The sequence below is a fragment of the Delphinapterus leucas genome, chromosome 8, assembly GCF_059928025.1.
Source record: "Delphinapterus leucas isolate spDelLeu-1000000601 "Yukka" chromosome 8, BTC_Dleu_Yukka2, whole genome shotgun sequence".
In the NCBI taxonomy this organism is placed as follows: Eukaryota; Metazoa; Chordata; class Mammalia; order Artiodactyla; family Monodontidae; genus Delphinapterus; species Delphinapterus leucas.
In genome coordinates this window covers 43,494,392-43,517,417 of record NC_143136.1, presented here as the reverse complement: position 1 = coordinate 43,517,417, position 23,026 = coordinate 43,494,392, and the positions used below count along the sequence as shown (strand labels likewise).

Below are 23,026 nucleotides of genomic sequence, written 5' to 3'. Positions count from 1 at the left end.
GCTGTTCTTGGCTTTACAGACCAGGTAACTTTTCTAGTGAGTTCTGTTCTCACTGCAGGCCGAGAGGAAGTAAGGCACAGGGCACTCTGTACAGCGTTCCTCTCTGCAGTTAATCTCCCTCAGAGGCCAGGGCACCAGAGGATGAGAAGGAACAGGGCTGAGTCATTTTCCATGCTGTTTCCTTATTAGGCACATTAAAACAAAAGCAAAGGAACTTGGAGCTGACTCATCATGACTATTCCTATTGCTAGGACCTGAGATAAAAGAATTCTTCCCTTTGGAAGAAACACTTGCTTTGAATCAAGAAGAAATATTTACATCTGACCTATTTTCTCTAGACCTTGGTGGTTTCCAGGACAACACACTGGGGTTTTGTAAGAGGGAGCAAGGGGAAATGCTGACTCATCTTTTTTGCCACACCCTTCCTTGGCCTTCTTTTAAGAAGAGCTTCTATTCTCTGCTTGCTTTGAAACTTGAGGCCAATTTTTCTTCCATATCTTAAATAAACACCAGATGGCATTAAAACCCAATTTGAGCCTAGAATGGATTAAATCTATAATCAACTTGAAAATTTGTATAGTGTCGTTAGGCGAGATTGATGAATATTCTAGTCACTTATTTGAAACCAATTCTCTACCTTTGTGGAAGAGCCTGTGTGGATAAGGTGTGGCCAGAAGTAGTTGAGGAGGTAAACACAACAGTCGGACATCAAATTCTGGAGAGAAGAGTCTCCCCAGAGCCTAGTTAACAGAGCCACAGGATGGCCCTAGAACTCTCTGTGATGTACAGAGTTGGGAGCTGACCAGACTGTCAGAAATAAAGAATACCTGTCTGTCACTTCTGCTAGCCAGAACTCTCTCAGGGTCCAAGTACATCAGAACATATTACTTTAAATATGACATGAGGGAGGAATCATACAACTGAATATATTGGAATTTTGGAATAAACAACCCACAAAGACATGCCAAAATTTATACACACACACACACACACACACACACACACATCTTTTGGGGCAGATGGGTTTTGTTAACAATAAAAAAAATCAAATAGAATTAAAGGAGGAGAAACAGGAATAGAAAGAGACTGTACCTGGGAATCATTGGTTGACACGTTGTACCAAATGATGGATGCCCAAGCGTTAGGTAACTGACTGACATTGGAAATCATCACCACAGGTAATGAGCAGGTCTGGTTAAAAAGAAAAATAGCACAGTTATTACAGGTAGTAGTACCTTACACTGCTTTTACACTTGGCCCTCTTCCCTAAAGGGTCATCTCAAGCCAACCCCACTCCTCCAAGGCAGTGGTGTCTATACTGCCTTGGTCACTAAAATGATTCATGAAGGCACTGGAACCTTCTGAGCATATATGAGTCAAGGTACAGGGAGGAAAGGAGCTATACAAATAGGAATCCTTTCAGAGTGCTTGGTCAGTCAGCTCCAATATCTTCCTTGACATTGTGGAGGTATTTTTACTTTCTTAGGTCATGTACTGCCTAAAATGTAACTAATTAGAGCTTGTATTGACTTAGCAAATTTCCTCTTAATAAATTACATTAAGAATCTAATTTAAAACTTATCTCTGGAACGGATTAATATATTCAAATTATGATCTAACATCTAATTAATGTCAGTATCAGATATGGGAGTTTTAATTGTAGAAGATGGAGAGGCAAGCGATCTTGGAAAACAAAGCATTATGGGAGATAGAGCTGCCTCATCTGTTGTCATGGCACCCAACTTAGTACTTTCGTGCTGAAGTTTTCAACCTTACAGAATAAACAGGCTTCACAGACTAGTCTGGGACTCTAACCAACTTACATTAGTCCCTTCCCATTAATGGAGGTTAGGTTGCTTGTAGACAGTGAAATACCCACCTGAGGAACTTAATAGCTCATGGAAACAGACATTTAAGGAAAAGAGATGAGGAAAGAATCCATGGAAAATTTTATAAACATGTTTACATTCGTTAAGATAAAAGAGCAAAGGCAGAACTCTAAAAAAACATATCCTACAAATAGGACCATATTCAATCATGTGAAATTGCGTTTGTTCATTCATGCGCTCATTCATTTATTCAACAAATGTTGAGCATCTATTATGTGCTAGGCATTGTGCTAGGCACAGGTAATGGAGGGATAAAGGTGTAATGTCCTGCCTTCAAGAGCTCATTGTCAATCATGTTCAACTTAATCCCCAGTTTCCTTATTCCTTCGTTGAGTTCAATAGTAACAGTTATAAGAGGATCAAAACAATGTACCATTAATGTTCCTATCATTGGTCTTTGCTCATTATACTATAAAACCTTTCTTCTGAGGGATTTTTACGTACACGTTAAAATTTTGAAAATATATCATACATGACATGGTTCAAGTATACTTATTTCTCTTTAGGCTTTCCTCTGAGTATCCATGACTCAGGGAATCCCAGAAAACAAACAGACAAAAAAACAGTCTGGGCAACAAATTATTCAATAAGTCTTGAATTATAATGACTGTGAGATTTTATCATTTATATTTAACCAGAATAATATATGTTGACGAATCAGTGAATATTTGACATACTGATTTCCTAAATTAAAACAAAAATGATGAATAAGGAATGTACTAAAACCTAGAAAATACTGAGCTTTCATCTTCAAATGATGACCAATTCCTGAAAATGTTATTAGTAAATAGTAGATATTCCTTGAAATACCTACCTCCAAATCTATGGCGAGACCGTAGAGGCAGATCTGTGTCTCAAATGTTATGGAATGAAGCTCCTCAGTCACCATGTGACAGCCCTAAGGGGAGAAAGAAATTGCTATCTTACAAATACATAGTTGTTATCTATTATTAGGCATGCTTTTATAAACATTAGTAAATTCTTAAAGTAAATACCCTCAGACACCTCCTATTATAGAACATTCCTTCTTATTATTTAAAAGGTTATTTAAAGTATATACAGAGTTTGAGAAATCTTCATTTCCACAAACAGAATGATTTTAAGTCTCCAAAACAATATAATTTCTAGTTTTTACAATTCCAGTATATTTTCATCAGTTGAATTCAGACAAGTTTTTCCTTATTTTTAATTTTGGAAGTTAGCCCTTTTGACTTACCAAACATTAATAAAAGCAAGCCATATGTGTGTAGCTATAAAAGAAACAAGTCAATGTCATGATGGATTTGTTTTTTTTAAAAAAGCAAGATTTCCTTCTGGTTAAACATGGTAGGTGTAAAACGTGGACTTTCCCAGCTCCTTCCAGAAACTTCAGTAAAGTAATAGCTAGGGTTTTATTTACTTTCCAGGAAAATAAAGCTGTAATCTAGGTCTCAAAATGAGAGGTAGGGGAGTGTGGAGCGAGGGTGGCAGTAGGGGTAGTGTGTCTCAGAACCAGGGGTTGGAAACACTGGGCCCCCTGAGTCCGGAGTGAGGGCTGAACAGGAGGAGCAGTTACTAGCCCCAGCCCTTGCAACGAGGTTCCCAACATTCCCCGACACTGGTGGGAGACAGGAAGTTTACTCTCTGGAGCGGATGTATCAGAGGAACTAGAGAGGCTCTCTGCATCTTGGATACAAGGCCAAGATGAGGGCAGGGTGAGGTACTGTGCGGGAGGATCCTGTCAAATCTAGGGGAAGCCCATGCCCCTGTCTCTGCTTGACACCTCCAGGAGAGATATCCGGGAGGTAACCAGACCAAGGGAGAAACAACTTACAGATACTACCTTTAGGGACCCCCCAGTGAGACAGCCAGGTCCTAATAATCACTCTTAAGTCTAAATCCCTACCATGCACACAGAACTTCAAGTTTTTTAGTGCTCTTAAACAGTAAACTAATGGTCATCCAACATTTGACAAAGCCTCTCACATGAAATGCAGATACAAAAATCAACAACCAAGAACTCAGAAAAAAAGAGAGAATGCAAAAAGCAAACGAAAAGTTTAAAAAAACTATAATAAAAAATATTATAATAAAAAAAGTATATCAGGCTCAGTTTTATACATTAGCTCAACAAATAAATGGCATAGGAAAGGGGCAAATCAACCACTGTAATGGGTGAACATTGCTTGGATACTGATTTGCACAAACCAGCTGTAAGAAGACCTTTTCAAGATAGTGGAGAAATTTGAACAAATAATGGAGTTTTATTAAGGAAAGATTTTAAGTAAATGCTATTTTTGTTTTTTTTGTGATAAGTGTATTGTGGTTAGGTTTTTTAAAAATTTTATCTTCTAGATAAGAGATACCTACCAAAATATCAATGAGTAAGATGCTATACTATCTGGAATTTAAGTACTCCAGGCAAAATGTGTGTGTTTATGGGGAAAATAGATTAACTAAGACAGGGAAAATGTTAATTATTGTTGAAGCTGGGTGATGTAAAAATGAAGGTTCATTGTATTTCTCTATGTACTTTAGTATATAGTTGTATATACATATACATTTTGTTCATTAAAAAGTTCTTAAAGATGTTTAAAAGACTTCAGATGTTACATCCTTACAGATGTAACCAATACATTACATCCATGAAAGGAGAATAGTATACTACCAAAAGGAACATTCAGAAAAGAATGATGAACAATTAAAAATATAATAAGAGAAATAGACAAAACAATAGAAGAGCTGAAAGTAGGGCTGAGGAAATGTCCCAGAAAGTAAAACCAAAAAAGCAAAAAACAAAAAAAACCCAAAGAAATAAAAAATAGGATAGAAAAGATAACAAATAAAGAATAACAAACTCAAAACAACAAACAGAAGTTCCAGAAAGAGAACAGAGGAAATGGAGTAGAGGAACTATCAAAGGCATAACCCAATGGTAACTCTTATACATTCTGATGGGAGTTGGTACAATCACTTTTTGAGAATAATGTCTCAATACCTAATAAAGTAGGAGATGCACTCATTCCCCAGGATGATGGTGAGAGTAAGTTTATAAAAACCAGAAAACAAAAACACAAAACACGATTGTGCAACAGGATCAGAGGGCAATCGGCCCAGATTGGAGCAAGAGATGGAGGGTTCCCAGAGGGATGTTGCCAAAAAGAAAGAAAAAGACAGAAATTCAGATGGACTTGTATGACTATATTTTAAGGACCTTTCAAGTTCTGAAGGAAAGTTTGGGGCTACATTAGTAACAGTTACATAAAATAAATTGATTAAATAAAAGATCTGAGGCAACTAATAAATCCAGGGAAAACTAAAATAATACAAGAATGGAAATACAATCATACTATGTTATATGGTTCAGCTGTTAACAATTTTTATATAATCATAGTAATGTAAACACTGAATATATTAACTAACCAAAACACATTATATGCTAATATTGTGAAGATGGGTGAAATTAATATGTATGAAGAGCTGGTATAAGAGAGCCATAGCTTAATTTAAAATGGGTAACCATCAAGGTACTACTGTATAGCGCAGCGAACTCTGCTCAATATTATGTAACAACTAAATGGGAAAAGAATTTGAGAAAGAATAGATACATTTATATGTATAACTGAATCACTTTGCTGTACACCTGAAACTAACACAACATTGTTAATCAACTATTCTCCAATGTAAAATAAAAAGTTTAAAAAGAGAGAGAGAGCCACAGCTTAATCTTTTATAGAAATAATTCAGGAGTTAAGTGTATAAAATAAAAAAATCAGGAAGTATCAGCATGATATTAGCATGATATTTATAGCTCAAAAAATGGTCATCTCTGGGGAGTGGGTTTGGAGCGGGAAGGAGTGGGACAGAAATTGCTGTTTTTCCATGATGAAATCTGACAGCAACTTGCTATGTGCCCAGGACCAGCAGTACTGTCATCATCTAAAAGCTTGTTAGAAAAACAGGATTTCTGGCCTCATCCCAGGCCTACTGAACCAGATTCTGCATTTTAACAAAAACCCCGGGTGGAATTTATGAGGCTGTTATTCTCAATGCGATGTATCCACATTGTGTTTCGTCTCAAAAGGGATGTGGAAAATTTACAGATGATACAGAAAGCCAAAACGATTTTAAAAATAAGCCCTGGGGGAACATATGAACAGAAGTGGAATTATCTAGGTTAGAAAAGTCAGTGTGCGGTTGGGGGTGGCTGAGTCAGCCCTGAGGGAAAGGGACATCTACTGCTGAATATATGTTGATAATAAGCTGGAATCCATCGGTATTAAATTTCAAAAAATAAAAATAGTTCTAATATGATGATATGAAAAACAACTACATGGGGGAAGACTTCGGTGATAATGAGGCACGTTAAAATAGAATTTGTTCCTGAGAAAGAAATAGAAAATTAAAAACTCCTCTCTCCCTTGGGTTAGATCATTGTGGTACCTTATACTGCCTGGAGTAACCTAGACTGACCTGGTGAGATTGCTTCTTGCTGGATTAGTAGAAAGTTATGATCCTGAAAATTCCTCTTGAAAATTCCCTTAGACCACCCCTAAAATTACTCCAAACACACCAAACAGCCAGCCCCCTCCCCTGACATCCCCTTACATGTTGAAATAAATAAATTGCTCTTCCTTTGATTGAGCATGACGTGAAGTAGTTGGCTATGTTCAGGCACCAAGGTGAACAAAAACCACATTTTTTTAAACAACAGAAAAGCCCACTGCCCTATGGGGAGGAAGTGTTTACAGTATGCAAAGCACTGAGACAAATGAAGAATCCACAAGTCCACGTTCACTAACGGGGTGGGGGGTGGGGGGTGCTCACATTCTCACTGAGTTCAGTGGCGGACGGGACACGAGCCTGGGCAGCACATTTAGAAGCCTGAGGCAAGCACACAGATGGAGACCACATACCGTATGTCTAACTATTTAGCTGTTACAAAGCAAGTGATCAAACTGTTAAAATATGGTCTCGTCTCCTGCCTTGACAGCTAAGCTTTCACCTGACCTAACTGGCCAGGTTTTAACTCCTCAAAGTGCCACAAACATGCTGGCCTGGGGAGAGCGTGGCCATCCTGGACCGTGGCCCATCCCCCTCTCTTCCACCTCTGGGAGGGGCTTACTTGGACTAGTGTGGCCCCTAGGTCTCTCCTTGTGCCTAGAAATGTTTGCATTGATGGTGTCATCTGTGCTTGAAAGAGCATACCTGGGGAAGAGGTCTGTACAAGCCCTGGAAGTGGGCTTGAGGTCTTTGGGGCTGGGAATTCTGCAGCTGGGAATTCTGGGTGAGCACATAGCCTCGACCACTCAGACATCTTTCTCTGTAGGGAGGGCCACAGCTGGAGGGCAGCCAAAGGGAGCCTTCTGAGTCTTATCCCTCCCCCATTCTAGCCTCTATTGTTTAATTTATATGATTAAATGTGTACATATATATATAATTCATTATGGATAATTCCCTCAGATATTTGGGTTATGGCAGTTGTGTGCTCACTGTCCAAATGGCAGGACTCCACAGACAGAGCAATGACACACGGGGTTGTCCATTAACTTTGGAAGAAGACTTTCTACATTAAATATTACTTTATTAAACTGTAATGTGGGTGGTGAGAGGTTTTCTCAGTGATTCAAACTAATTACTAATGTTTACTTAAAACCCCTGATGCAACTGTGAGGCACATTTAGAATGAAATCCAGCAAGGAAGCTGACGGACAATACACATAACTGGAGACAAGCAGTTCTGACAGAAGAGAGTGTCATTAATTTTCAAAGCTTGAATGGCATCAATCACAGTCTTTATTATTTTATCAGAGCAGTCCAAGCCAGAGACACTATTCAATCTCACGTTCCCAGAGTCCATTCCTTACACGCTGGCAAAATATCATAGATAAGATGTACCATTAATGTCTGTATTAAAGCCATTTTAACCATCTGAGATGGTTAGAGATTTAAAATATCCATATTTATGATATTTATATTATATGACATTGATATTATAACTGGATTGACTGTATTGTACCCACTGGATAATCTGCTAAGAAATTGGAAAACTGGCTGAACAACCTGACCAGGGCTCTGCCTGGAAAAAAATACACAAACTGATGAAAGGTAGGTATAGATGTCACCATATTCTTTTATGTTACTCTGCTCAGTGTCTAACAGCACACCCTGAAAACCTAGAATATGTTAACGAGTGGCTATGGCTTTTGGATTTTGACTTGAAAGACAACCTCTGTTAAGAAAATATGACTGGGATAAGGATGATTTTCATCTAAATTTCTTGCTCGTCTTTTTTTATTTTTTGGTATTTTTTTAATTGAAGTATAGCTAATTTACAATGTTGTGTTAGTTTCTGGTGTATAGCAAAGTGATCCAGTAATACATATATATACATATTCTCTTTCATATTCTTTTCCATTATGGTTTATTACAAGATATTGAATACAGTTTCCTATGCTATACAGTAGGACCTTATTGTTTATCTTGCTCCTCTCTTAACAAGCCATACTCTATGATAATGCCGCACATGGAAAACTATGTGGCATAGAAAACGACTGCAATGATCCATTTGCTTAATGAGTATTTGTTGAGTCCCTATCATGTGGAAACCACTGGCCTAGATGCTGGGAAACAGTAAGAGGGGAAATAATGGTACAGTCACATGAGAGACAGACCTTAGTCACAGAATCATAGGAAATGAATGTAAAGTGACAACAAATTATCAGCCCATAATGTAAGGGGATTGTATGGAGGGTGTTGCAGAAAAAGTCTACGTTTTTAGTGTTATTCTGGTACCAATGTTTGTCTTAAGAAAGCACTGCAACTACTTAAACTAGTTCAGAAGGAAATCAACTTCCTGTGAAAATGCTCAAGCTAGTTGGAGTGTGAGTGGTGGCTCTGTGTTTGAGAACACTGAACCTTGAAAGAACATTTGTCTGGCTATTTTGTTAAACGAAACTCAAGTCACCCAGGCTTTACTAATAGCTTCTTTGTGTTTCATGACTTTCCACCACATAAACAAAATTACTTAACACCTCAGTCTGTGACTAAAACTGTCATTTATCAGTTAAAGCCTACTGACAGAGCAAACTCGAGACACTGCAATTCCAGCCTCCCTGTTCAAACAATTTCTGCACTTCAACAATTACTCTCTAGCTGGCTCTAAGGACGTCTGGGAAAGGTTGCTTCCTGGGAATCTGTAGATAGCATGTCTACAGATTCCTCATTTCCAAGCAGATTCTCAAAATCAAATTCATTTTGAAAAAAATGACCCTACCCTCTGTTGTACTTCTGAGGATTACAGAATCTCAGTCAAAGGAACTTAGAGATTGACTAGTCCAACAGTTTTCAAATCTTTTTGAACCCTGGAACATGTTCTTAAAAGTAAATTTCCCACCTGGGTCCCAATCTGTAAAATATTTAAAATAGAGCTGACTGATTGAAACAGGGGTGGGGGACCCAGAGCTCCACCCTTCACCAGCCCCCAACCAAGGAGGTGGCGCCATTGTTCTCCCTGGCCTTCTGGGGACAGCATGAGTCTAGGGCAACGTCAACATCCTCCCTTCACCCAATGCTACAGCCAGGAGCCCATGCACATCCTGACAGGTCACCTCTTCCTGGCTAATCTCAGAGTCAAACAGACAAGGGGTGCTGCAATTCTAAGGAGGTTTGGATTGGCAATCCTGGGGAAACTGTCATGGTGTGTCTGTGATCATTTAATGAGTATTCAGTCTGAGCTCTCACAACCACAAACATAGAACTGAGGGACCCTAAGCTGTGGGGTGTGGTGATGCGGTGGGCAGCAGGTAGACGTGCAGTCCTATAAAAGGGGCCTATATATGGGGTGGTCTGAGGTTGCATGGACCTGGAGCCAGAAAGCCATGCTCACTGGCCCTTGAAAGGGAATGTTTCCAGCAGAGCACCTAGCAGGTGGGCAGAAGAGGAAGGATAAGGATTAGTGGTTTATCCTAGGCCAGGTACCACCTTTAGAGCCATTTCCCCACCTGCTCTTTATAGAGGGGGCAGCCTGGAGGGCTGATCAGGAAGCCCATGGCAGACATCCGCACAGCACATGGCAATTGACTCTCACACACGCCATCTCGTGTGGTCCTCACAACAGCTCTATGAAGTGCAGGTTAACATGAAACTTTATAGTTAAGGAGTTAGTGAGGTAAAACAGCTAGCGCAAGGTCAGCTGCCTGTAAGAGGCAGAGCTGTGGGCAGTGCTGTTTCCACCACCGCACCGATGCACGCAGGAGATAAGGGAGGAGTCAACGTTTTCTCAGGAAGCATTAGTTTAAATTCCTTCTACCCTTCGTAAGGATTCTGGTGCGAGGTAGTTATGTGATTTCTGAGCAGGTGGGTAAAGTGAGGACAATGACAGCAGCAGCTGGAACAGAGAGGAAAGGATGAGATGCTGTTCGCAAACCTGCAAAGATCTCCCTTATCGGTGCTTTGTGACCACCTAGAGGGGTGGGAATGGGAGGGTGGGAGGGAGGGAGATGCACGAGGGAAGAGATATTGGGACAATGTATATGTATAACTGATTCACTTTGTTATAAAGCAGAAACTAACACACCATTGTAAAGCAATTATACTCCAATAAAGATGTAAAAAACAAAAAACAAAAAACATTCAGATTGAGCTGCCAGACCATAACAAATTTCTCCCACAGGTTATTTGCCTCATGTATTTCATTTAAAGAAAAATTAGGTACTACTAGGCAACAATAAAAGTACAGAAGCATAAAATTATATATCGTTTAAATTTTCTTTTCAAATAATCAGAAAAATAAATTTCATACCATAAACCTAAAAAAAAAAGAAAAAAAAATCTCCCTTATAGGAATCTCAGCAAATGGCGGGCTGGGATGAGATAAAGGGGCAGCAGGGGTCAAAGAGGAGGGCCAACTAGGGCAGCCTCTCCAAGGGAAGGTTTCATGACTACAGAGGGAGCACAGCACAGCGGCCAAGAGCATGGACATGGGAGCCAGACTGCTATGGTTTGAATCATCTTCGCTGTACCACTCTGTGCCTCAGTTTCCCTAGCCAAAATAAGTATGACACTAACGGTATCTACTTCATAGACTTCTGCAGGAGCTACGTAAATCAATGCCAGTGAAGCTCTTAGACAGTGCCCGATATATAGTAAATGCCGCACGAGGATTTGTCCAATAAGTTCTTATCACGCTGTGAACTCCTGCTTCAGGTGCTCACAGATAAGCCATAAGCGACAGCTACTGTTTGAAATTCGAAAATGAGGTTATAACATCCTAGCTTCCTGTTCTCCCTAAAGTTTGGTTACTTCAATCCCTGGCCCCATTAATTTATGAAGCCCATTTTATCATCAGATCTTCCCCCACTCTTTCCTGACTTTCCTTTCGTCACTCCTACTGCCTAGCCAAGCCCCTGATTCCCCAGGCTCATCTTTCTGAGTCCACGTCATATATTGTGTGACTTTTCAATTGTTCCTGTAGCTCGTAAAATAGCATTCAAGTCTATGGTTTGTTTTAAATGAACATAGGAGTCATATTAAAATTCTGTCAACAGGGGGAGCTCAAAGAATAGCTTAAAATAAAATTATCCAGCTCCAGCAAACTTGGAAAAAAAAGAAAAGGAAGAAATAAAATCATTCTGATATAACCATATGATTTTGTTATTAATCAGAAAATGAGAGGAAATAAATTCAAAGAGAGATAAGTAGGCAGTTGTTTTTCTATAGTAGAAGATGATTTACTTAGATTTCTGTCTCTAGAGAAATCCAAGTAAAGATTTCGATTTTACATTCACAAAGATGACAAGGTACTAAAGAGTTCAGGATTTAGATTTATTCCCATTTGATTTGTTTTCCTTAAGAAGAGTTTAGAAGCATTGTGCTCAGTCTATTCAGACTTAGTAAATACTATTCAGGGAGGTCACTCCATGAAATATTGTTTGCAACTCTGGCCAAAATTCCAGGGATAATCATGAAATGGGCTTTTATTTATAACGAGCTAATGTTTCAACTAGGAAGTTTGGAAAACCTTTATGGATTTCTATAAGGTGAGAAGAATAACTCCTACTTGTTTGGTTTATTAGAATATCCTTAAACTCAAAAGCTTTGCTCCTGTGATATCTGGGCTGAGAAACCTGTCTGATGCTCTGCCCTAAGCCAAGGTTCTACCCTGGGAGGAAAGCTTAGCTCATCCTCGGTGAGGCTGTGATATTTGGCAAATCGTATCTTTAAGACACGATTAAGGGAATGAAGAATTCTTGGAAGGGAAAATGCAGCGCATAAAACCTGTTGTGATGGACCTTTGTGGTTTTGTGGAGTGCGCTAGATTGACTGCAGTTGAAGGCTGGATTTATAAAGTGCTTTTTTTCTTCCAAATAATTCAAAGGGATTTCTCATAGGAGCTGTGACTATAAAGCCAGGAGATTGGATCCATACCAACCATACTAGAAACAAGCCTCACTGCTTTATAACTGCATCATGTAGGTGGTCTTACATATGCAGTTCCTCTGAGCAGGGAGCACTGGGAATTACTACTCTGATCTCTTAGAGGAAAAAAATGCAATATTTCTCCATCAGATCATTTGCCAAGGATCACGTTTTTGGTCACTGTCAGAATGGACTCAAACCCAGGTTTTCTAATTCCCAATATGTAGGGCATAAACATATGCTCTAGTATCTAGGTCAACTAAAGAGCTGATTCCCAAAGCCACTTCCAGTCCAGGATTTGACCACTCTATTATTTATTGACTCAAACTTGAACACTTGGGCTGCACCAGTTTGTTCTTTTAATCAATTCATCTAGTAAAATGCCAACTTTAATATAAGAGCAAAGTAATTGATACCATAAAGTAATAGAACTGTTTTTCACTTGTGATTTTCACATACTGGGTCATGATGTTCAAGACTTACCTCTTATCTGTGGAAAATGAGTGATTTTAAGATATTTTATAATAAAGGACTGACTAAAGAAATTATAGCAATATAATGCAACCACTTTAAATCATGTTCTCCAAGAGTATTTAAGTTTATGGAAAGCTGTTCACCTCACATTGCTATGTGATAAAAAAAAAAAAGCAGGTTATGAAACAATGTGTATATATACTTTCAAAGTATAAAAGTCTAGATAAAAGATAAAAGTCTAGAATGATGTGAACCAAAATATTAATAGTCATTTTCTTAGGAGGGTGTTACATGCATTTTCTGTTTTAATAACAAAATTTCTTATACTGTCTGCAATTTATTGAGCTTTACATGTATAACTAGAGAAACATGAATTTGACTTTATATAAAAATATAAAGGGCAGCTTAAGAGCTTTATAAAAATAAGACATTATAGGATTATTACCTAGAAAGATTCTTTTGGAGAAAATATTTCCTACCTCATTTCCTTTGTTTCCAGTACTAGACTTCATTTCCTTTGGTTGCTTTGTAAAAGAAAACAACAGTATTTAGATGGAGAAGCATTATCAGCTAAATATCAAGTTGGGGTTTTCTTGGCCCATAATTTTGACTTCTAGAACAGTAACCGAGATGTTTTCTAACTCACTGAAACCTGATGTGACATAGCTGCCCGGATTCAACAGAAACGAGCTTCCTGTTTCATCTCAAGGTATGCCACTTTAGGAACTGTCGCTGAGATAAGGGAGCAAGCTGGCATAAGACTGTATTTTTCAGTCACATTTTGGAAAGAGGAAATCATGCTGGGATGTTTTAGAATCTATTCAGCACTCCTTTGTACCTGACAAGTATCATCTGAGCTCAGCCGTGATGATTCTCAAAGCCTACGAAATCAAGTCTAACACACAGGCCTGGGGAAATAGACAACGGGGCAGCGTGCCACATGGCACAGTGAGCTACTAAATGCCATGAGAGCAGGAGATACAAAAATGTTCATGACATAGATTACTTAATGGGAAAAAAAGGACAGAAAACAAATTAGTGTGTACAATCTGATCCCACTTAACAAAAAGAATATATATATGTATATGAATGAAAATGTAAAAATAAATATGTTATGTCAAGGTGTTGGGATCATAGGTGGTTTTTAATTTTTTCTCTGATTTTCTATATTTACTTTTGTATTAAAAAGTGATTAAAGTATTATGTAAAAGATAATATACGTGAAAATGCTTAGCAACTAGAAAAGCACCATGAAAACTAAGGTTTTGTTATTTTATATGTTATCTCTGCTGGAATAGAGACCCATCACTTTCTGGTTTGTTCCTTGTCCTTCCTTTTCCAAGTGACTCTTTTGGGAGACAGAAGGGCCTCTTACGGCTTCACTTATTAGCAAACATTGGCCATTATTGAAAGTTCCTTGAAAATAGGAATTGAACTTAAGCAAAAAGAGTTCTAGTTATAAGGATGTATATGTCATCACCCCTCATTACATTTTATTGATTTAGCAGTGTCATATAGAGAGATTCAGTTACAAAGAAATGTACTCTTCAATACTGAAGACCAAACAAAAACAAAATAAAAAATGAAAACCAGCATAAATTTATGTATGCAGATATCTTTCTGTTACCATAAATTTTATCTTTAAGGAAGTAGACTTTTAGAGACTGCTTCAGTGGTGCCCCAGCATTCAGGTGAGGTACCTCCCAAATGCTGATAAACCAGATGAGCAACATGTTTTTGGCAAGACAAGCAGGGTCTTTGGGAATCTAAGAACTATGCAAAGAATTAGAAAGAAAGCAGGAAGAGAACTCTAGGTTAAGAGGAAGTGGTAAAAGCAAGAAGTAACAGGATGAGGCTGGGTCAGAAGCTTTCTAGAAATGCCAAGGCAAACTGCAACTCACACCCAGAAACATCATATTTCCCCAAGCTAATCCTCCTAAAATGAAAGAGCCTTTAGCCAGACATGTCATTATTGGTATCATTAGGGAGATTTAAAAAATGAAACCAGGAATGCCCATCAACTGTAAGACAGATTATCTCTGTCAGTATTACCAAAATATTTTAACTAATTAAGACATATATTTAGGTACAACATCACCGTTGTTAAGAACTCACACCTTCAGAGTTAAGATTCAGAGTTCTTTTTACCATTTAAAATTCTTCAATGATGGCATGTTTTATTTCTCAATATGGCCCTTAATTCGCATAAGAAACACTAAAGAACAAAACACATTAAATTATAAGGCCTATTAGTTTAAATGTGTCTAATTTGGAGGAGAAAAAAAGCTTGTGTAATTTTACTGCCAAACTCACCAAATGCCGAAATTCTACAGAGAGACTCCCACTGGAAGATTCTTCAATGGACATGGCTTTGACGTGAGTTCCACAAAGCACAAATCTTCGATTGCTAGAGAGAAAATCTTGGCTATTTTCATGGTCTCAGGTAAAATATATTTATGAGAACAGCCGAAAATTCTAAAGTAAATGTCTTACCTTAGAGTTGAAACATTCCTGTAAAACCAAGAAGATTCTTTAAAATGAGTTATTTAATAGATCTAATAACAATTTTTCTATGACACTTTAGGGGATAGTATATAAAATTTCATTTCAAGTCTTTACAGTAAAATTTTTAAAATAAGTCTTCCTTGGCGTTCTGTTAAATGTTTGAACTTCAAAGTCAAATATCTGAAGTACATTGATATGTAACGTTAGAGAAGTACATTTAAAAGTTTAAAATTATTCTATAAAATAAGGACAGTTGTTTTTAAAAAGTCTTACATTTTCATGTTTCAAAATGAAATTAGAAACTTACTTGTCAATCGATGCTTTCACCTTTACCTGATAGTTTAGTTCTGGTAATTTTATCAGTAGTCTGGACAGACACATAAATAAAGAATTAAAGATAAAAATTTTAATGGCTAAAAGCCTTTTTATATTTAAAGATTTAACTATATTTACAGTAAGTACATATAAATCAAACTCTCATTATTTCCAGTCATATGTTAGTGTGTTTTTAAAATGTCCAATTCCTCTTTACTTTGCCGTGTTACTAATATTGACATCAGCCACTTAATATAACACATACTTGGAAAGTGTTTCCATGTTATTTCAGTTGATGTGTGTTGGATAACACATTGGCTAGGTCAGAAAAATAGCTATTTAGGTTAAATGTATAAAAAAAAATTTTGCAAGTCTATTAATGTGGCTCCATTTTATTCTCATATTATAAAAAAATTGTAAGCTTAGTAAGACTAAATGTTTTGATAAGTGTTTTATGGTAAAATACTGATAAAGACTAGGACTCTGGTAGAATAAGGAAAATTCCACTTCAGATGCATTTGCAGTCTTTAAAGACACTATATTTAAGTAACAGCAAAAATGTTCATAACTAAAAAAGACCTAACTTCAAACAAACAAATGATCAAAGGTCAGAATAACAATTCCTTTAATTCCTTCTTGTGTCAGCCCTCCTTCACTCCTTAGCTTTTCCCAACTCTTCCGAGCTGTACCCTCTGACATACCATCTCTGCAGGTTCAGTTCAGTTTCAGAGACATTCATTCAGTCACTCACTCACTCATTCATTTATGCACTCATCCCAAACCTTGTTCATTCACTCAGCATGTATTGAACTCCTCATATAGACCCTGTACAGCCCCAGGCACTGGGAAACTGGCATAGTGAAGATTAGGGAAGGAGGAGAGTAGACATGGCTATACATCAAAGGAAGAAGTCTAGCCAAAGAGCTGGAATATAGAGAATGGTAATAAGCAACTGAATGGCATTAGAGAAATACAGTCATAGATAACAGACAGCCCAAACAAAACAAAAATAATGTAGCAAAGGTTCCTTAAAAATCCTGCCAGGATTGGTTTCAGGGCTTGGGATATAATAAGTGTACAGCTGTTGGTAGTGAGGGGTGAGGAGGTCATATGAAGTAAGACAAGATGTTTTTCCCCTCTGCATTCCTCTCTATCCTATTTCAGGAAGGATCTCATTCACTGTAGGATGCTGACGACAAAAGGGAGTCCCATGTCACCCCCTTCCTTTGAAACAGGAGGATGGAATGCTATGGTAGAGAGGGGTTTTAGGGAAAATCTTGAATACTAAGTAAAGGATCATCTATCAAGACAGTGGAGGACAGTGTACAGAGAAGAAGGATGAGGACCGAACAGTTAGATGGAAGAGGAAGGCAGAACACCTAAGCCAGGGACTAATGGTCTGTGCCTCTGGCAATCAGTTCAAACACCATGCCATTCAGGGACCTCTTCCACTCAGAACTCTTTGCTGAGCAGTCTCTAATCATCTTCCCCTTCGTCCCACAGAGCATCTTAGACTGAACATAACATCTATGGGGGTGTCTCAAGGAAAAGCAGCATATATACCACCCTTCTATTTCCTTTTAGTGTTACAATTTTCTGGGCTACATAGAGATGTGGGGATGAGGAAGGAACACCTTCTGAAAATCATAAAATTTTAAAAAGGAACCTGGTCTCTGCCTTTTTTTTGTTGTTTCTTAAAGTCTTGGTGCAAATTCACACAAAGGAAATGATTAAGAATTTCAAGATGGGTTTCTGAAATGCAAACGAAAGACAAATGCCTTCCTTTTAAAAATGAAGTTCCTAGGTGATAGATGTCAACTAAACTTATTGTAGTAATCACTTTGCAGCTTATGTATGTCAAGTCATTATGCTTAAACTTATACAGTGTTGTATGTCAATTATATCTCAATAAAATGAAACTAAACTAAACTTAAAATGGGGTTCCAATAGTGATCTGTGATCAGGGATGCTATCATGGGATCCTAAATCACCATCTATCATGGCATCACCACCTCTAGTACTAGTCTGGAATTTCAGCTTTCCAGAGGTGACCTAGTGATTAGAAATGTAAAGCTTTGGGACTCAAGAGATTGAGGCATGATGAAAATCTTTGAAAGTTTGAAGTCAAACTCATTATTTTAAGAGTGTCATTAGGGAAAACTGTATGCTTTAGTTTGCTCATGCAAATGAAAAGGATCAGATACATAGATAAAGTGGCAACAACATAATCATTTCTCTTTAAATCAGGTACATAATAAGGATGTACTGAAAATCGTGGTGTTGAGATTTTTCATGGACCATCCAATAAGCTAGTTGCTGGGTGATCACAGGTGAAGAACGTTCCACTATATTTCCTGGATAGGATATTCAAACCCTTCCATAATCTGTCTCCGAATCTATCTACTCAATTCTCTCTCTCCCTGCTCCCCATGCTTACAAAACAGACCCAGGAAGTCATTATTTCTATAGTCTCACTCTCCCACGCCCCTGCTCTTCCCTCAAGGTCCTTCCTCAGTGACCACAAGGCATTCTCCAGGCTCCCCAGTTTTCTCTCAAGTCAGCCTTTTGAGCAATTAATCCCATGTTGTCCGATATTGTGATTTCATGCTAATAACTCTCATGTCCTCATCTTCATTGTTCTAATCTTTACAAGCAGGGCTCTCACCTTAACATTTCTGTGGGTACTTACCATAGCTGAGTGCTGGGTATGCAGGAGGTGCTCAGTAAAGGATAGTTGAATGAAAGGCACAATGAGAGAAACTAGCCTTAATCACACAGTGGCTATGGCATCATAAATATGAAATGATAGAATACATTCTGCCTACCTTAGCTTCACAGTAAACTGAATGAGAGTTTTAAGTACCATCGGCCTCTGAGGGTGGGTTGGCATGCATGGCTGTCGTTCAACCACAAATGAGCTGGGTTCAAAGGAAATAAAGCGCGTCATTTGAAAACACTGGAAACATTGACAGGCTGAAAACCACAGAGTAACAGGATGCTGTCCTCTTATAAAATCCAAATTTTCTACACTTAGAAGGCATTCAAACCCTTGTTAAGCTCAAATCTTTCCAAGACTTCTCATAAATAAATACCAGGAGATGGGAAATACCTAAAGACTGTCCCTAAGTAACAACAGTAAGTAACTCTTGATTGTTATAATTGGGTCAAGAATAAAAGCCCCAGTCTATTTTTATCATACTAAACATCAAGTAGAAAGTTAATTTCATGCCATTTTTGAGCTAGACATTAGGATTTCTGGTACATACTAGTATTTTTTTTTTCCTTTAGATGAGCTTATAAACATAAACATGTTCTCCACCCTTCATTTCTTGGATACGTACTTGAGAAGAAATCCTTGAAATCTTCTTTTCTAAAAGATGAAAAATGAACTTTGGGTGGGTGATGTGGTGGCTCATGAAAAACCGAGTTAGGTGGTGGGAGAAGTGTTGATGAATAAACAGTGAAGAGTAGAAATGTTTCTGGAACTGTCTGGAGCTTTATTCACTGCACCCTGAGGCTCACTGTTTAACACTTCCCTCCCACTCCTTCACCTGAACACCAAAACCCCAGCCAGGGTGTCCTCCCAACTCCACAGGACTGAGGCTCCCAAGAGGCATTTAAATGGGTAACATTTGACTTACTCCTTTTTTTTTTTAATTGAAGTATAGTTGATGTACAACGTTGTTTTAGTTTCAGGTGTATAGCAAAGTGTTGACTTACTTCTTAAAAAGGGTGCAGATCAAGAAGGTGACTCTTTCTAGCAGATGTGTTCTTTGCAGTGGGATGGGATCCCCTTCGTATGTCATTTTGGTAGACTGCTCCTCTAATTTCTCCAACTGCCTTCTGAGTTGGAACAGACTTTCTGCCAACAGTGTAAAGCTATCGAACAGCAAATGAAAAACACAGATAGTTTTCCACTTAACAATCCACCATTTTAACTATTAACCATATTTAGCAACTATTACTAAATAATTATTAAATTAATTAAATTAGTCACTTAATTCCACTAAGGGTTAGTGACAGTTTTTATTTTAATGTTTATTTTCCTAACCCAGCTTTTTGCTAAAATGCATGATAGATGTTAACTGTTTTCAATGTTTTAAAATTTTTGCCTTCAGTTATAGATAAGAAATCATTTAGGAAATTTTGTCAACGTCTGGAACGAAATCCCTTTTAATTATCCTTTTTAAAAAGTCTGTTAAACACATATATTTTAAAAATATTGCACTCACTAAAGAGAGCAAATTTAAAACTTTAAAAATACATGATATGAAGAATGTTATGTGTAAGAATACTGAAGAAAAAAACAGTATGACCCCCCCATATATATTTTTTACAGGTCCTAAGTATTAGCCAAAAAATTATCAGTGGATCTTCCTGGAGAAAGGTATCTGCTTAGAGTTTTACCTTGGATCTTACCTTAGAAACAGAGGTGGCAGCTTGGGCTGGAAGTCTGGGAAGGAGGGAGATTGAAAGGCACACAGAAGAGGCCTCCAACTAAGAGGAGGCAGAAGTCTCATCAGACTTGCTAAGTCCATGTGCCCTGACAGCAGCTCTTTCTACTGAAAGTTTATTCCCCACATAACATTGTAGAAAGAACTGCAAACCCCCTACTGAATTTGGTATGAGCACCATTATCTGCTATGCTCCCTTTGTTGTTTATCTTGTTTTCACAACAACAGAGTACAGTGACGTTAGAGAATCAAAGTATCTCCCCAAGGAAAATCAATAAATTTAAAAAACAGCCCAGTTACTTTTCCTGAGAAGTAGGCCTGGCAGTGCAGACCTTTTAGTGCAAGTGTTCCCAGTTACTGTGCTTTTTCATTGTATTGGATTGTACCCTTGGAAAGCAATTTTAGATTTCAACTGAAAATTTTCCTTCTTTTTCATTATATTTTCTAATTTTCTTTCACTCACATAGTTTTCTTTTACATTGATGAAGGGGAAAACCAAAAAACATTTTTTTAATACAAAGGATAATATCTGTACATAATTGCATGTATGCATGTGTACACAGGCAGGGGATGCCATGTTGTATTAGCCATTTGAGATTTTTTCATTTAAATACAAAAATAAATCACTTTGTTGAAAACACAAAACTAATATCTAACTCTGACACCTTAAGATACACATTTTAAAAATGAGATATAGCGTTTGAAGCCAGTGCTTCTCATGCCCTTCAAGAAAGTGTATTTATTGCTGATTTGAAAAAGTTCATTTGAGTCTTTTAAGATTGATATATTAGATAAGAAAATAAGCAATTCTTATGCATTCTATAGATTTCTATAGATGCTTTATTTTTCTCCCCAAAGGGACGGAAATTAAGAACACTCAGACAATTACATCCATTTGTTTTCAATGGTAGAGTTCCAGCTGTTAATAAGCCATCAATAAGCTGAATGAATTGACATTTGGGTCTAAGCCTGTATTCTCTGGCTAAGCGACACTGTTGTGTACTTCCTGTGGTTTTCACTAGAAACTAAATTCAGTTCATTTTACCAGTTTTGGAGCTGGTCGAGCCCATTGTGGAGTGGACCTCCGATGCAGGCGACTTGCTGCCGCCTCTTCCAGTCTTGCAGCTCCTCCACCAGGGTGCTGTTCATTAACAAGTCCGTCTCATTCACTATTTGTGTCATCTTACTGAGGGCTTCCTGAAGACAAAAGTGACTACTGAGAAGATTCTTAAGACACACAACCAAAGTTACTCATAATTTAACCTATAAAATAATTTGTCTGACCTGGGAGATAAAGCCTTGGTTAAAATTTTGACCAAATATTTTACCAAATACTACCTTCTATCTGCCATAGCACTGCCTTTTCAAATAATTAAATTATTGCAATTCAATAATGTCATGAAGAAAGAAGCATGACCATAGTTAACACTCTCATAATAGCACATAATACTCTCATAATATCATTTACTATAAGTAGGTTGAATTTGTAACTCCTGTGACAATATTGAATCCTGTAGTCATAAAAGCCATATATCTGCTTCTTAAAAAGCCATTTATAAATTGAACTTATATTCTTATAATTATGTTTATGCATTTATTTTTAAATGTACTGACTAGAATTTAAGCCTTTCTGTGTTAGTTTTTAGCACCACTTTATCTGGGTTTGGGGAAGCATAGTGGGAAAATATAACTTTCAAAGGCCTAGGGATTAGAAGATGTGAATTTCTACCCTGGCTTTGCCACAGCTATGTGAATTTGGACAAGCCATTTATCTTTGTTGGGACTTGATCTTCTTCTCTATACAGTCAGGTGAATGGACTGAATTATTTCTAAGATTCCCCCTCTCCTTAAAATCTTATTCAAAGTAGAATAAGATGGCATGCATAAAATGTATAGCATAGATTTATTATGCATAAAAGCATTAAGTTTATCTTGGGTTAAATATTTACATATTTAAAATCTGATATATAACTGTTTAAGTTTATAATTAATTTAGGGTGAAAATAAATTTTACATTTATTTGTGCTTACACAAATTCCTGCACAAAAAGATGAAGCCAAACTTTTAGAAATAAACTATTGATTTCAGTGACTGGTTAAATTTCAATGTGTCTATTTTCAAGGAGAGGTAGAATTGAGAGATATTTCTCCTCTTTCAAAATATTTTATTGAGCCAGAAAATTTTCTTCCTCTCCTTGGGAAGAGGTTAGATTGAACATGTTCAGGTCTCAATGGACTCTCCTGAAATCTACAGAATTATTTAGCACAATGTCATTTTTCAGAATAGAAACTGGGACACTTATTTCTGTAACAAAGTTTTAGTAGTCGTCAAGTAATATTTTAATTATACATGTGCAGTAGAACCCATCCCAGCATATTAAGTACAGCAACTAAAACAGTCATGTCTGAAATAGTGGCAAAAAAAAACTGGGTAAAATGTTCACCTTGAAATTAATGGTAGCTACAGTACATGTACCACATAAGCAGGATAAATAGACTCTAGAAGGGTTCTGCTTTGTAAACTTAGGTGAAGAAGCATGGCAAACAGTATGATACTCTTCCTAGAAACATTGCCTTTTATTCATTCAGCATAAATGGAACTGATAAAATCAAAGAGCTTAATTTCAGAGCTTAATCTAGTAGGACTAGATGTAGAAAAAGGAGAAAAATAGGCAAAAGGCCCAATTAAAGTTCTTCACTAGCCTTTCTTTTGAAGTCCAGGCTGTTCAGCATTTCCTGCAGAGTCAAAACTTCCTGATTCATTAGGGCGCTGTTCTTGTCACCCTGATCTGTGAAGGAAAAGAGATCAGACTTACAGTCCTCTCCAAGGCGAAGCTCTCTGTCCTGAAAGCCAAAGCCAGCTGTAACCTGCCATCCTAAGATCCCATGATGCAAGAGCCTAAATGGGGCCATTAGTGATGAGCTTAGAAGTAAATCCCTGGCTGCCAGGAAGGATTACATCCAAGCATGCCAGAGATGAGCTCTCTATCTT

The 23,026-nt window shown here is 37.6% G+C and overlaps 1 protein-coding gene across 1 annotated transcript in view; it reads right to left on the bottom strand.

Annotated features, from left to right (window-relative positions):
- STAT4 (signal transducer and activator of transcription 4) overlaps positions 1 to 23,026 on the bottom strand; it is a 91,784-nt gene that overhangs the window by 9,060 nt on the left and 59,698 nt on the right. The window contains exons 7-16 of the mRNA XM_022567280.2: positions 22,738 to 22,823; positions 21,081 to 21,232; positions 19,302 to 19,460; positions 18,407 to 18,499; positions 15,574 to 15,633; positions 15,255 to 15,272; positions 15,075 to 15,168; positions 13,241 to 13,285; positions 2,704 to 2,787; positions 1,093 to 1,191 (exon numbers count right to left, since the gene is read on the bottom strand). Coding sequence (XP_022422988.1) covers positions 1,093 to 1,191; positions 2,704 to 2,787; positions 13,241 to 13,285; positions 15,075 to 15,168; positions 15,255 to 15,272; positions 15,574 to 15,633; positions 18,407 to 18,499; positions 19,302 to 19,460; positions 21,081 to 21,232; positions 22,738 to 22,823 — 890 coding nt within the window. The remainder of the gene's footprint in view (positions 1 to 1,092; positions 1,192 to 2,703; positions 2,788 to 13,240; positions 13,286 to 15,074; positions 15,169 to 15,254; positions 15,273 to 15,573; positions 15,634 to 18,406; positions 18,500 to 19,301; positions 19,461 to 21,080; positions 21,233 to 22,737; positions 22,824 to 23,026) is intronic.